At 33.4% G+C, this 12,460-nt stretch overlaps 1 protein-coding gene and 1 long non-coding RNA gene across 6 annotated transcripts in view; one reads left to right on the top strand and one right to left on the bottom strand.

Moving 5' to 3' along the window:
* Positions 1–265: 265 nt before the first annotated feature.
* The window catches only part of LOC127855370 (uncharacterized), a 474,985-nt gene continuing 462,790 nt past the window's right edge, over positions 266–12,460 (top strand). The window contains exons 1-5 of one of the 2 annotated variants that reach the window (XR_008037503.1): positions 266–402; positions 1,436–1,502; positions 1,677–1,869; positions 2,172–2,263; positions 2,599–4,043. This is a non-coding gene — a long non-coding RNA (uncharacterized LOC127855370). Of the gene's footprint in view, positions 403–1,435; positions 1,503–1,676; positions 1,870–2,171; positions 2,264–2,598; positions 4,044–12,460 lie in introns of those variants that run through there. The other variant, XR_008037502.1, reaches the window with a different exon arrangement.
* LOC127855364 (uncharacterized) overlaps positions 8,916–12,460 on the bottom strand; it is a 267,885-nt gene continuing 264,340 nt past the window's right edge. For all 4 annotated transcript variants that reach the window (XM_052390863.1, XM_052390864.1, XM_052390862.1 and 1 more), the window contains one exon: positions 8,916–12,408. In XM_052390863.1, the coding sequence (XP_052246823.1) occupies positions 11,459–12,408 (950 nt within the window). In that variant the 3' untranslated portion in view covers positions 8,916–11,458. The remainder of the gene's footprint in view (positions 12,409–12,460) is intronic.

Here is a 12,460-nt window from a genome sequence, read left to right as displayed (position 1 = left end):
ATTCCATTTAAAATCTTCAGTTTTCATATATGTGACGTCGTCAGCAGAAATCAGTACAAACGTGGTCGACGTTATTTTAAGCTACGCGTGATTGAAGCGCGGCGTTATAAAAATGGAAAAAAAGTTATAATTATATTATGAAAAACCTATTGAAACTTGAGATATATGCATATTTTCGAAGAATGAAATGCCCCCGAGCTCTGATCGACAATGTACACTTATACTTTTTTATTTGGTTGGAAGTAACCGTTGCTTTGTTGAGCGACCTCTACTAAAAATGGCGTGTCGTTATTAGCCTACGCATTGACATTGTTCACCGTTTGTTTGCGAGTTCCTTTGGAATAAATTGTCAATCAATCCTGACAATAATTTCTTCAATTGAAGAATCGTAGTTAAAATCAGGTAAGATATTTTAATTAACTTGACAATCATTAATTTTGGTAAACAATGGTCCTATTTAGAGAACATTGAAAATGAAACTGTTAACCCGGAAGTAAAATACTTCGCTACGAAAACTTTATTGTTGGTTACAAAATGTAATGGCGCACTTATCCCGGTGTGACCCAAATTCGACGATGTAACAGTTACATGAAGCAATATATAGCAAATAATGAAAGAAATAATGAAATGTTTAATAGCACAAAATAATATTTTAAACTCGGCTGTATTACTTTGAAATGATTCCAAGACAATAATCATCCATTTAATCAATACAAATAGAACATCGTCGAATTTAGGTGTCGTCGAATATGGGTTGCGGTAGGATATTTAAATTGTAAATATGTCACATGAAAGTTCAGCAAGCACGATCCCATATGAAATCTCACAGGGCCAGGATGATATTTTTTATTGGAAGATTTGAATTTAGTTGACAACTTGACATTAATATTTTCAAAACAGACCATCAAGCATTATACATGATAATATTACAAGCCATGTATTAGAACTATTAAAATGAAAATGTGCCCTCTTCAGATTCTGATGAAGACATTAACTATGAGTCAAACTGTTCAGAAAGAGAATTATCAGGATTCAGCTCTAAATGAGACAGATGGAGTGTCTGTCCCTATTGAGAATTCCTTGTTTGATTTAAACAATTAAAGTAACAAGAAAAGCAAAACAAATTTTAAATTCTTACATGTGGCTGTTATTCATTTCATAAAAAACCGTGCAGCGATGTCATTGACTTTCAACAAGCAATCTCTTTTAGACAATACTGCCATGAACTCACTTGTGATGAATTGGATTCAGTATTAAAAGCCCACTTGATAACGCTCATACTTTACAAAACTCCTTAAGACACTTAATTATGATGATTATTATTAATGATTATTATTATTATTGCATTATTTTGTTATATTGCTATATAGTTAAGTGAAAAATATTTATCTTTTCAATCTCAACAAATTGTTTTAAAAACTTAAATATATCTTAGGTTGGACCAAACTACTTCAAGACTGCGAACAAATGTGAAATCTTTGGTGTTTGCTGTGAAGGTACAGGTAGGTGTGATTATTAATTTCTAGATCAGTTACATGTCCCATATTGTTCTTAAATATGCAAAAATGTGTTGGTGTGACTGTCATTATTTTAGGTGAAATATGAAATACATATTTCTGTATCACATAACAATTATAGTCAGTTTGCTCTTATTTTTATTTCTTGTTCTTTTGCAGGAAAACAGGTGTTTTACTTGGCGAATGAGGGTGAATCACCCGGGAAAGGCGCCAACACTGTTGTAAGCTATGTGCATTACTAGCTTCATCACTATGGCCTAAGGGAGGAAGAGGCAGTTTTCTACTTTGACAACTGCTGAACAAAATAAGAACAACTGTGTACTTTGGTATGCATTGTGGAGAGTTAGTGTTGGTAAGAACTATTACTTATGCATACAATGTTATAGCATGAAAACTTGGTACCATTGTTGCATCTTAAAGGATAAAATTTTGGGAAAAAAATAAAATCACTCCTTATTAACATATAATTATGTTAAAATAGGTTTCAAATTAATCAATGGAATATTTGATATTAAAAATGTTTGGGAATGCTTTTTTTGTTTGGTTAACAAATAAGAAGGGCTTAGAATAGACGAAATATTTGTGTTTAAGTTTTATTAGTTTTTTTACAGATTGTGAAAATGATATGTTAATATTCTTTCCATTTTCAATTAGGGCTGCACACTCGAATGAGATACTCGATGATGGTGACTGCGGCCACATCAAGTTCAAGCCTGATTGGCATTTTGGATTATGGAAGTCAAAGTGTAGGTATATTCATCAGTAGATAATGATTTATCATCTGATAATGTTAGTATACATATTGCAATGAGCACTGGCAAAATTATTGCTTCCGGTATTCATAGGAAATGTTTTTAATACATGGACTTTTTCCCATCTTTGTGAAGTGGCCTTTGGCCCCTCATTTTGTGAAAAAAATAGTTGAGAACTGTACCTAATTGTGAAAAAATAGTTTAGTTAAATAGTTAAATTGTGAACATTTGAGTCACAAGCTTATCAGATGTTTGAAAACTGCCATTCTCTAAGAAGGAAATAAAGCTCTACAATATTTAACCAATGTTCATGCCTCACACTTTTCCAGACTTTGTAATGCAGAGACCATCGAGGCTGTTGCTGAGACTGTATCCACCTGCTCAAGGTCTGGACTTAATATGCAGCACATGATTGGTGATTTGGAGAAGCCTGTGCACCTATACGATTGGAAAACTTTTCTTGCCCTGTTGTTCATACCCTTGAAGAACATTTAAAAGTACCAACATTTCCTCATTGATGCTGGTAAACCAGGCTTGGTATTTTGTAAAACAAGTGAAAAATCTACTGTTGAAACTCACTGTTTGTTAAACTTTAAAGAGTGCTGACCTCTTACCATCAATGTCTAGCCAGATTTGCCCAGCCTGAATTAAAGGACCTTGACTCAGTATCGCCTGACAATGGTACCTTTATGAGGAAATAGGGCAGTTTTTTTTTAATCAGACCTCAGTAGACAAGCTACCTGTCCCAAGCCGAAGTAAAAAAAAAAACTGTCTGTGTAACTCAGAAGTTGCAAAAAACATGTGCCTTGTCCTATCTTTGTTTGTTTTAAGGTTGAAAATTGTATGATACTGTTTGCCAAATAGCCTTAGATTATTTGTTTTGATTACCAAGTTATATGTTATTGTTTACCATATACACTGTTCATTGGTGAACTTTTCAGCAACAATTACTAGTGTGAAAATTTTAATATTGAATTGGCCTGTGGCATGGTATTTTCTAAATTGAAACTTATGATGTGATCCTATAAATGTAAAATGTCATGTTTTGAAACATGTGTTATAAAAATTGTCAAAACATTTAGCCATGCAAATAAACCACTGTCCATGTGTGTTCATTTATTATGACAGGCTGTAATATATAAGTTTTGTTGAAGCTCATCATACCCATGATCGGAAACCCATTTACATGTAAAATAAGAATGTTGGTTGCTATGGAAATATTATTTTGACATTTACTTATTTGTTGATGGAATTAATTCTATTTATATGATAATGGTATTATGTTTATTTTAACTGATTTATAGAAGGTATCTTTTAATGCCTTAAAAATAATACATGTTCATCTTTAATTGTTCTGAATTAGAAGTACATGTTGTTATTATTTGTGATTATTTATGGCGGTTTTACTATGTGGGTTTCGTAAACAAATTGTAGTTCAATTGTTTGGTCAAATTATGTTGTTCTTTTTCATGTTTGATATGTATGGGAAAGAATTTACTAATAAAATTAGGTGTTTTTGCTGTTCAAAACAGTAAAAATGGATATTTTATCTATTTGTTGCCATGGTAACCAGGTTTACCATCAGCAAAATGTTTGTACATTAACATGTTTACCAGCATATATGTATGGCACTATTAAATTACATATATGATGTTTACGTTGTGCAAAGTCTTAAATGGATTGAAATCACTTTAACTTGACCTATTTTCTTAGATTCTTTGTGTTACTATGTATTAAATAAACACCATGTTGAAATAAAGATCATTGACTATAAGCAGTTTTATTATATATTTGACAAAAACGTAAATATTTAGTTTTTTCCTGATATTTAAACAATTTTAATGAAATTAATGTATTTTATGAAAATTCGTTACCATAGCAACCGCTGTATTCAAATGATTGCGTTTGTTCGCACATAAAATGTAAAAATCATGGTCAGTGTAGCTAATGCATTGAATCCATGTGTGAATGCTATACGGTAAATACATGTATACTGTATTTACAAAAGAGTTTGTTGTCAATGTCAATTGATATAGAAAACTATTATTTAGCTATAAGATCGTATAAAGGGTGCATGTGTTCAAAACTCAATATCTCAAAAACTATTATAGATAGAAACCTAAAATTTTGGATTTGACTTATGCTTGCATTCATCTTTTACAAAATGACAAAAAGCGAAAATGTGATTTTTCCTCGTTTGTACTGATTTCTGTAGCCTATGACACATATGTATAAGCACCTCAATAAGTTCTACATATCAAACTACATTTCGGTCACTAGGTTAAAGCCACTGTGTTCTCGCATTAAACAAAAATTAACATAGACTCTTGATTACCGGTAAAGTGCTTCCACTAACAACCTTCATATTTAGATGCCTATCAATGAATTTTGAGCACCACAAACTCTCAGATCTCAAGGTAAAGGTCACTGCGTCAGCTTCAAATTGGCTATATTATGAAAGTGTTTCAAACTACAAACATCAAACTTAATGTGTAGTTATAACTTAGTGAGTTCTATCAAGAATAGACAGTGTACATTTATTCCAATTGGAAATCACGTTACTTTTATATATCAGCTGTAAATTAAGGTTTGTGGTGGGGGGAATAAATCACTCTTGGTGATAGCTCTAGTTTATTTTTACAGGTTATTGAGCTGAAAAAGAAAGTACTGTACTTTTATAACTCATTGGGAGAAACAGCCTTCCAACAAAGACACATGTTACAAAACTGGAAGTAAGCTGAATAATGTACTGAAGTGAACAGCATCAACTGATACAATAAACTACGTTTTATCAAAACATTTTTTCCGTTTTTGTTCTCGCGTGAAAATTAAACAATTCTGTTTTTTATGTAAATGTTCAAAAATATTGGTCGTTTAATTGCATGTTGTCATTCTTTCTTCAGAAACTTTCTCGGACGAACCGTGAATGACAACATAAACTTGAGGCTGGAAGTTCCAGTTCATTCAAAACAAACTGATGGTTTCAACTGTGGCATTTACATAGTGATGGTATGACGATCAATCGCTGTAATCTATGTTTCTTTAAAATGTGATAAAATTGTGTTTATGTCAAACCTTATTTTAAATTGACGACATAATATCGATTTCAAGCTAACACGTGGATAAATATTCATACTGCTCATCGTAACAACCCTACAGTTATAAAAGCATGTAATGTGAAAGTTCTTTTACCTGTAAGTGAAATTTTAATACGGTTTAATAGTTAATTGAGTTTTATTTTAAATTTAAATTAAGTGTTAATTTTAAAAAAATGTTCGAAAGTGTGAGTTTGTGACATACTTTAGGGAAGGGGGTCCAAGATTTTGTAACAGTTTGTGACATGCCGGGGTAAAAATGGTAAAAAAAGCGTGACATGCTTTATCAACAACCCCTTGGTGTGAAATTCACACACATGTTTAAAGCTTTAGATTTCAGAAATGTATTACACTTTATGAAGCAGTAAAAGCAACCTTTGAAACTAAAAAACCTTTATTATGAAATGAAACATAAAGTATGACTGTAAGAGAAAATACTACTATTGCTATATGTCAGTAACTGACATATACCCTACTAGTATGTTCTCTTTGAAATCAAACCTCCTCTATATAAAATTTCAAAATAAATTCATTATAAAATGTTTATCATCTACAAGACAGTTTTCACAGAAATGTTTATTAGAGGAGGTTTGAATTCAAAAGAAAAAACACTATGATCTTCAGACCTTCGACCTTCTTTATCAGTTCAATCGATTCGCTGTTTCTCTTTCCTTGTCCAAACAAAAGACGTGTTACACCCACCACCAAAAGATGAAGCATTGAGCACAATGGGTAATTGACAGATCAGACATGTGTGTACAAGGTGATAAGAAAACATTGCCTAGGGGCTTATCTCCACTGGCGAGTAAATTAGCGCTAATCCCCTTGTGTATCAGGGGCAATAACACAAATCTGCACATTTGTATTGCACGGAAGTGCACTGTGGGCCCTTTCACGTGAGAAAATTTGCAGTAGGCCCATTATAAAAAAATCATAACTCGACAGCCAGCTGGGGGGCCCGGGCCTGGGTACGGGCCTGCTATACTATTTGTTTTGTTTCTCATCTTGAAGCAAAACTGTGTTTATCGATAGTTAATAATATATTCCCTGGACGATTTAGTAAACGAGCACTGACCCTGACATTCTGCGAGATGGATTTTAACGCGTAATTGTAACTGGGCCACACTTTGAACATATAGAGAGTAGACCGGAATTCCTTACACAAAAGTGATACATCCTTTGCGCCGAGCACACAGTGATGTAGCCAAAGTTTAGAGGTTTTTATCTTGAATCAGCCTATGAAATACTTGAATATATTCATGCGTGTCTGCTGGCGTTATGTAAGTCATTTAAGGCGAAAAGCTAGGTAAAACAGAGCTCTACGGCGAAAACCGCATTAGTGCTCTATACCCATGTTTATTTCAGAGTTGTTGACACAATGTGAACTGCTAGGGTAGCAAGTAATGCAAAAACAACAAAGTACGAGTTAACATGGCTGTCTTTATAACTTCCTTAGTCGTGAGTAAATGTATTTCTCGCATATTTCTTTTTTTTAATTTATTCATGCATCTTATTGTATATTGTGAATTTGTATATGGTGTCAAAAATCAAACGTTTTGTACAGGGAATTTCCATAATGAAATAATATTCTTAGTAAGATAGGTATTCGATATTCAAACAATATTCATTTAATATGGTGGTGATTGAAAATTGTCCTTATTTTCAGTTTTCATTACCATTTTCATCATACTTACTATGCTTTCTGAACGTCAAAAAGGTGGCACGTTGTTGTTATTTTGCCTAAGTTATTTCTATAAAATAAATAGGATGATAACAAGTGCACACACAACTCGACCCGTGCGTTAAGACACACTCTTTATAATTTTGATTGGCTTGTGTTGATTTCAAACTTGCGATTAATTTTGAAAAATGAGTTGCGTCTAAAATTATGTAATAGCGAACAACTTCAATGCCTTCAGCGCTTTGATTTATGTTGTGAATTTATTTTACGCATATGTGTTTGAAATCGGAGTGAGGTATTATATTAACTAAAGTTCCTTTAAAACGTATGAAAATTGATCAGCAGAACATGTTACTATGCAAAGTATAGCAGAACTGACAGACTAAAAATTCAGCAACGCCGACAGCATGCGGTAGATGCTTACAGCAAGTCTGTCCTTTATTGGCAGGGACCTTGAAGCATTGCTTTCTAAAATTTAGAGGGATGTTAACATGAAGTTGAAGAAGAGTGACGTCATTGTTGTACATACAACAACAGTTTCTTGATGTCGTTGTTTGGTACTCGAACTTATGCAGGTGACATGATTTAAAACACACCGATATTACTCCATCGTATAATACAGGTTTCCATTTAATCGGCCCATGCTGTTACTTTTATCGTCTGCCCTCCGGAATCCGGAATCTCGTTGTTATAATAGTAGCCCGTGTATACCTGTGCGTTGCGCAACTCTCGAGGAGATCTAACCCGGTTCGAAACGTGGCGATGTAACGTTTTGCCGCGGTTCCAGAAACGTACACTCGTTTGTAGCGTTAATCAAAGTGTTAATCCATGTAGACGATAGATAGGGAGAAAAAACGTCATCGTAAATGTAAGTTCTTTCCAATCGGGGATTACCGGACCGTCGGTATTTGCGATCATACGTCAAGATACTTGTTGGTAATGACTAGTGTAATTCAAATTTAAATGTGTCGATAAAAATTAAATACATAAGATATAATCTAAAGCAGCCTCTTCATATGGTCTTTCAGAGACAATAATACTGAATAACACTGCGTTTCTACATGTTGTTTTTTTAAATTTTGTACTCGTTTACTTATTTAACTACCGCGGCGGGTTCTATTTATTAAGGAAACACGACAAAAGTAACACTAATAAAATCTACTCGCCATTGCTTTTCTAAAAACATTCAAGTTACATTTTGTGATAAGTTGATAGTATGTATTATACATATAAATAGAATAGGTATTAGTATGCTATTTAACTGGAACAATACTGTTTCAATCGAGTTCGAGTTTTGGCCAATATCATGGACAAAATAATGGCGACAACTTTTTAAAATGGCGAAATTAAGTGGCGACAACCTTTTTAGCTGGTAACCGTAATCAAGATTTGGCCCCACTTGATACCGATTCAAACATAGACGTATTGACCAGCATTGGCATATACAGTATACAGTTAACTCGCCGCTGTGGTTTTTCATAACAAGTATATTTTTCTGGTTTAGTAGATGCTGTTTTTAATGTAAATATAAAAATAACCGTTGTGTTTTTGTTTTCGAATACTCTTAACTAGCTTTTATAGTTTTTAATTAAAATGTAAACCATAAACGTTTTTAAGCAGCACGTATGAGTTAGATGTGTTGAATACGTGAGCTATTAATGACTTTCTTGAAATAGTACAGAACTTTCGAAAGCAATCAACTCGATCAAAATTGTGTTAATTTGCCTCATAAACGATACTGATTGCGAAGTTCCCATTACCATACTGCTTTTAATCGAAACGTGTTCAATCGGTTATAGAGAATTCCAATGAAGTTTTGGGGAAAAAGTACCGTGTTCATTTATGATTTGAATAACAAAAGAATGCTGCCTTTATTTTAAAGGTTTAATATCGAAACACGTTAAACTGGTCGAAACAAGAACATTTACAGAAAAGTATCATCTACATGTAGGTAACCAGCTATTGATTCTTCAACAAACATTGTCCGAACTATTAAATATTGACTCATAATAACAGTATTTCTACTAAAAAGGTTTTACAACTATTTATATAAATAAGTATAAGGCAAAATTGATATTGATATGATTTTCTGCTAGTACTTACTATTGTTTCTCATTTGTCATTTAATATGAATATTTTTCAAAACAATATAAACGAGAGTTGTGTTTGTGAAACATTATGTCCCCTACTTCACTTTGAAGCCACACTGCAGCTATATCCCAATTAAAACATCATGATGAAGTGATGGTTCAATGATATTTGACAAGGTTACGGCCTTGGACTGTAAAATAACTGAATAGCATACTTAACAGTGATGTTAATAGAATATAGTGAAACACTGAGGTTTTAAGCCTTTACTTTAAAACAAAACTCATCATTAAACGTCTTGCCTTCAGACGCGCACCCCAAAATCAGGGAAGAATCTGAAAGAGTTTCGGAAAAAAATCCGGAGGTATTATATACCAAAAATCAAAGGTTCGGAAAGAAACTGAAACTTAATCTGTAAGTCATTAAGTTAGACTCAAACATCAACTAGTGACCCAAATGTTAATAGGGGTCATCTACTGTCCAAGGCCAATTCACATGATAAGTATCAAGCAAATCGGTCTATTCAATGATGAGTTATTGATCGAAAACGATTTTCACACTTATTGTGACAGAGACCTTGACCTTTGATCGAGTAACCCCAATTTCAACAGGGTCATCTACTGTCCAAGGCCAATGTACATGGGAAGTATCAAACCAATCAGTGAAGAAGTGGACGAGTTATCGATCGGAAACGACTTCCCACTTAAAGTGACAATGGCCTTGACCTTTGACCTAGTTACCCAACTTTTACTAGGGGCAATCTACTGTCTAACGCCAATGCACATGGGAAGTATCAAGCCAATCGGTTATTAAGTTATAGATCGGAAACGAACTGGTCTACCGACAGACCGACCGACACCCAGCAAAACAATATACCCCCTCTTCTTCGAAGGGGGCAAAACAATATACCACATGAAAAATACATTATAGCAATTGTATTCTCCTCCATTGTAATAACACAACTCGTAATATTAAATGTATATGTACAGCAAGTAAACAAAACAAACAAGTACAATAACTACCGGTGTCTATGATTTTTGTATAATGTCTCGAGCTTTCAGATATGACAATTTTCATTTTTTGAAGTTTAGACATGACTTTTAAAGATCATTTAAATTATTAAGAAATATTAAAATACGCCAAGGAAAGCGAATGCTATGGAGTAGAAATTAAAATGTATGTCTCTTACCGTGACCTTGACGAACAAGCATGGGAGATGTATATGACAATTATTATTTTAAACTTTCTCCAAATATGACAAGTAAATCCTGTATTTCAACTGTCAATCTGTATACAAGACACAGAGATACACATGATCAGTCAAAACTTGTTAATGTATTGTAACACAACTTACAATAACAAGAAAAATACTTAAAAATGCAAACTGCAACAAAACAAATACAAAGCAACCTCGATGCTTAATTATATATACCATCTCATCTACTCATGCACATATTTATACACTAGACACCTTACAGTTCTGACAGTGTAAAGTTTTATTTTATAATACATTAGGCTTTCAGCCCGTGATTAAACATACATATAATACACACTATAGACAACAGAGGTCAATGCCATACAGGCATATACATATGACATTGAATATATTATCAAAACTGCAGATTTATTATTTTTTCCGTTAATTATTACATTATCAAAATAACATTTATACAAAAATCTGATGACGTTTTCGCATAAAATTGAGGCACAGACCTTAGCATCAACAATTGACAACATATATCCGCTTGTATCAATATTTGTGTCTTTAAAACAATTTAACAAGTTCAATCAGTGTAAATACAATGCCAGTGCGGACTTTGACTGAAAGGTAGAATCTAAGCCATACCTGTTAAATGTTGTTTATTTTGGTTTACATGTGTTTTAAGTTTTGCTGCTTGTAATTTAATCTGGCAAGTTCCAATCAAAGATTTGCAAGTTAATAACAGGAAAACACCTACACATAGTCATCATGTCAGCATAGAGGAATGGTGTTGAGTCATACGGTTCTAAAATCTTGTGTGAAAATCATTAATTTATTAGAAAATATTTTCCAGAATAAAAAGATTTACCCCGAACAACAATCATGATAAAACAACACAAACAATTGGCCTGTCAACCCTGGATGTTTCATACACTTTGATCAAATTTAAATAATCGGTACATACATTCTTGACGAGCTAAACAAAAAACAAAAAGATGGGCATGGATAAAACATCATCAGTTACATTTGTTTTACATCACTCAAGTAGTGGATTAAACACCAGTATCCCTTTACAAGACATAATAAATCAACAGTCGTTCGACAAATGATTTTCACTGGATGTTTTACTTAATATCTAAGATAGCCTTAAGTTTGCCAGAGACATAATCTATTATCTCTAATCTATTTTTCATTCTGTTCCGTCGTGCATTGGTAACATTTCTGCCCATGTTTATAATTGACTGCACAAACGTTATGATGCCATACTGTAAAATCATTACGAATGTCACTATAAATGCTGGTCCTAGAATAGGACTTGCTTCATACAAAAGCTCATAAATCCCTAAGTCACCAAGCAACAGCAGCATGTTTGTATTCCAAGCAGAGTTGAATGAAGAATAAGATGAGGAAAAGCTGTTAAACAGCATATATGTCATAGACGCAAAGCCGACAGTGACGATGCCAAATATTAGGGCATAAGCCAACAGGGTCCCCTTCATGAAATGTAATGTCTCAGCCACAATTAAAATCTTCCTATTAAAGCTAAGGAATTTTACGGTTTGCATGATAACAACTGTAACAAGAGCTGCCATAACGTAAGTCAGTACATAGTCCCAGAAAAGGGCCCCATAGAAGTTGATAAAATACGTTTTGTTAGAGGCTTCAAAGCCAGCCATTACACTTGCTACAGTAAGTCTTCTGTATACAAACACACCAAGCAGTGAAAAGGCAAGAGCTATTTGACCGAGTTGAACTACTGTCCAGAAATCTGAAAAATAATGTGATTTTCCAAGCTTCTTGTACTGTTTAATCTCAAAGAAAACAAACAGTATGTTGAATATGACAAATATTACCTCGCACGCGGTTGTGAATACCTCGTAGCTTGAGGAGTAGTAATATAGACGGGTGGAAAATTCGTGATTCGAAGTGTGAATACTGCCTCTATTTGTAAATTCAAATAAATATATTGCGACTGTAAATATGTCCACATTTGGGTTGTAAAGAGTAAATTCCAGGAACACAGCTCGGGTGTAATCATCAATCCATCCATTTTTAGCAAGCCCAGTAATTTTATCTATAACAATAAAAACGGAAATAAAATAAGCTTTTTAAGCCCATAAACACAA

This window comes from Dreissena polymorpha, chromosome 13 (genome assembly GCF_020536995.1).
Source record: "Dreissena polymorpha isolate Duluth1 chromosome 13, UMN_Dpol_1.0, whole genome shotgun sequence".
Taxonomy (NCBI): domain Eukaryota; kingdom Metazoa; phylum Mollusca; class Bivalvia; order Myida; family Dreissenidae; genus Dreissena; species Dreissena polymorpha.
The sequence above is the reverse complement of the archived record's forward strand: the minus strand, read 5'-3'. Positions and strand labels throughout refer to the sequence as shown.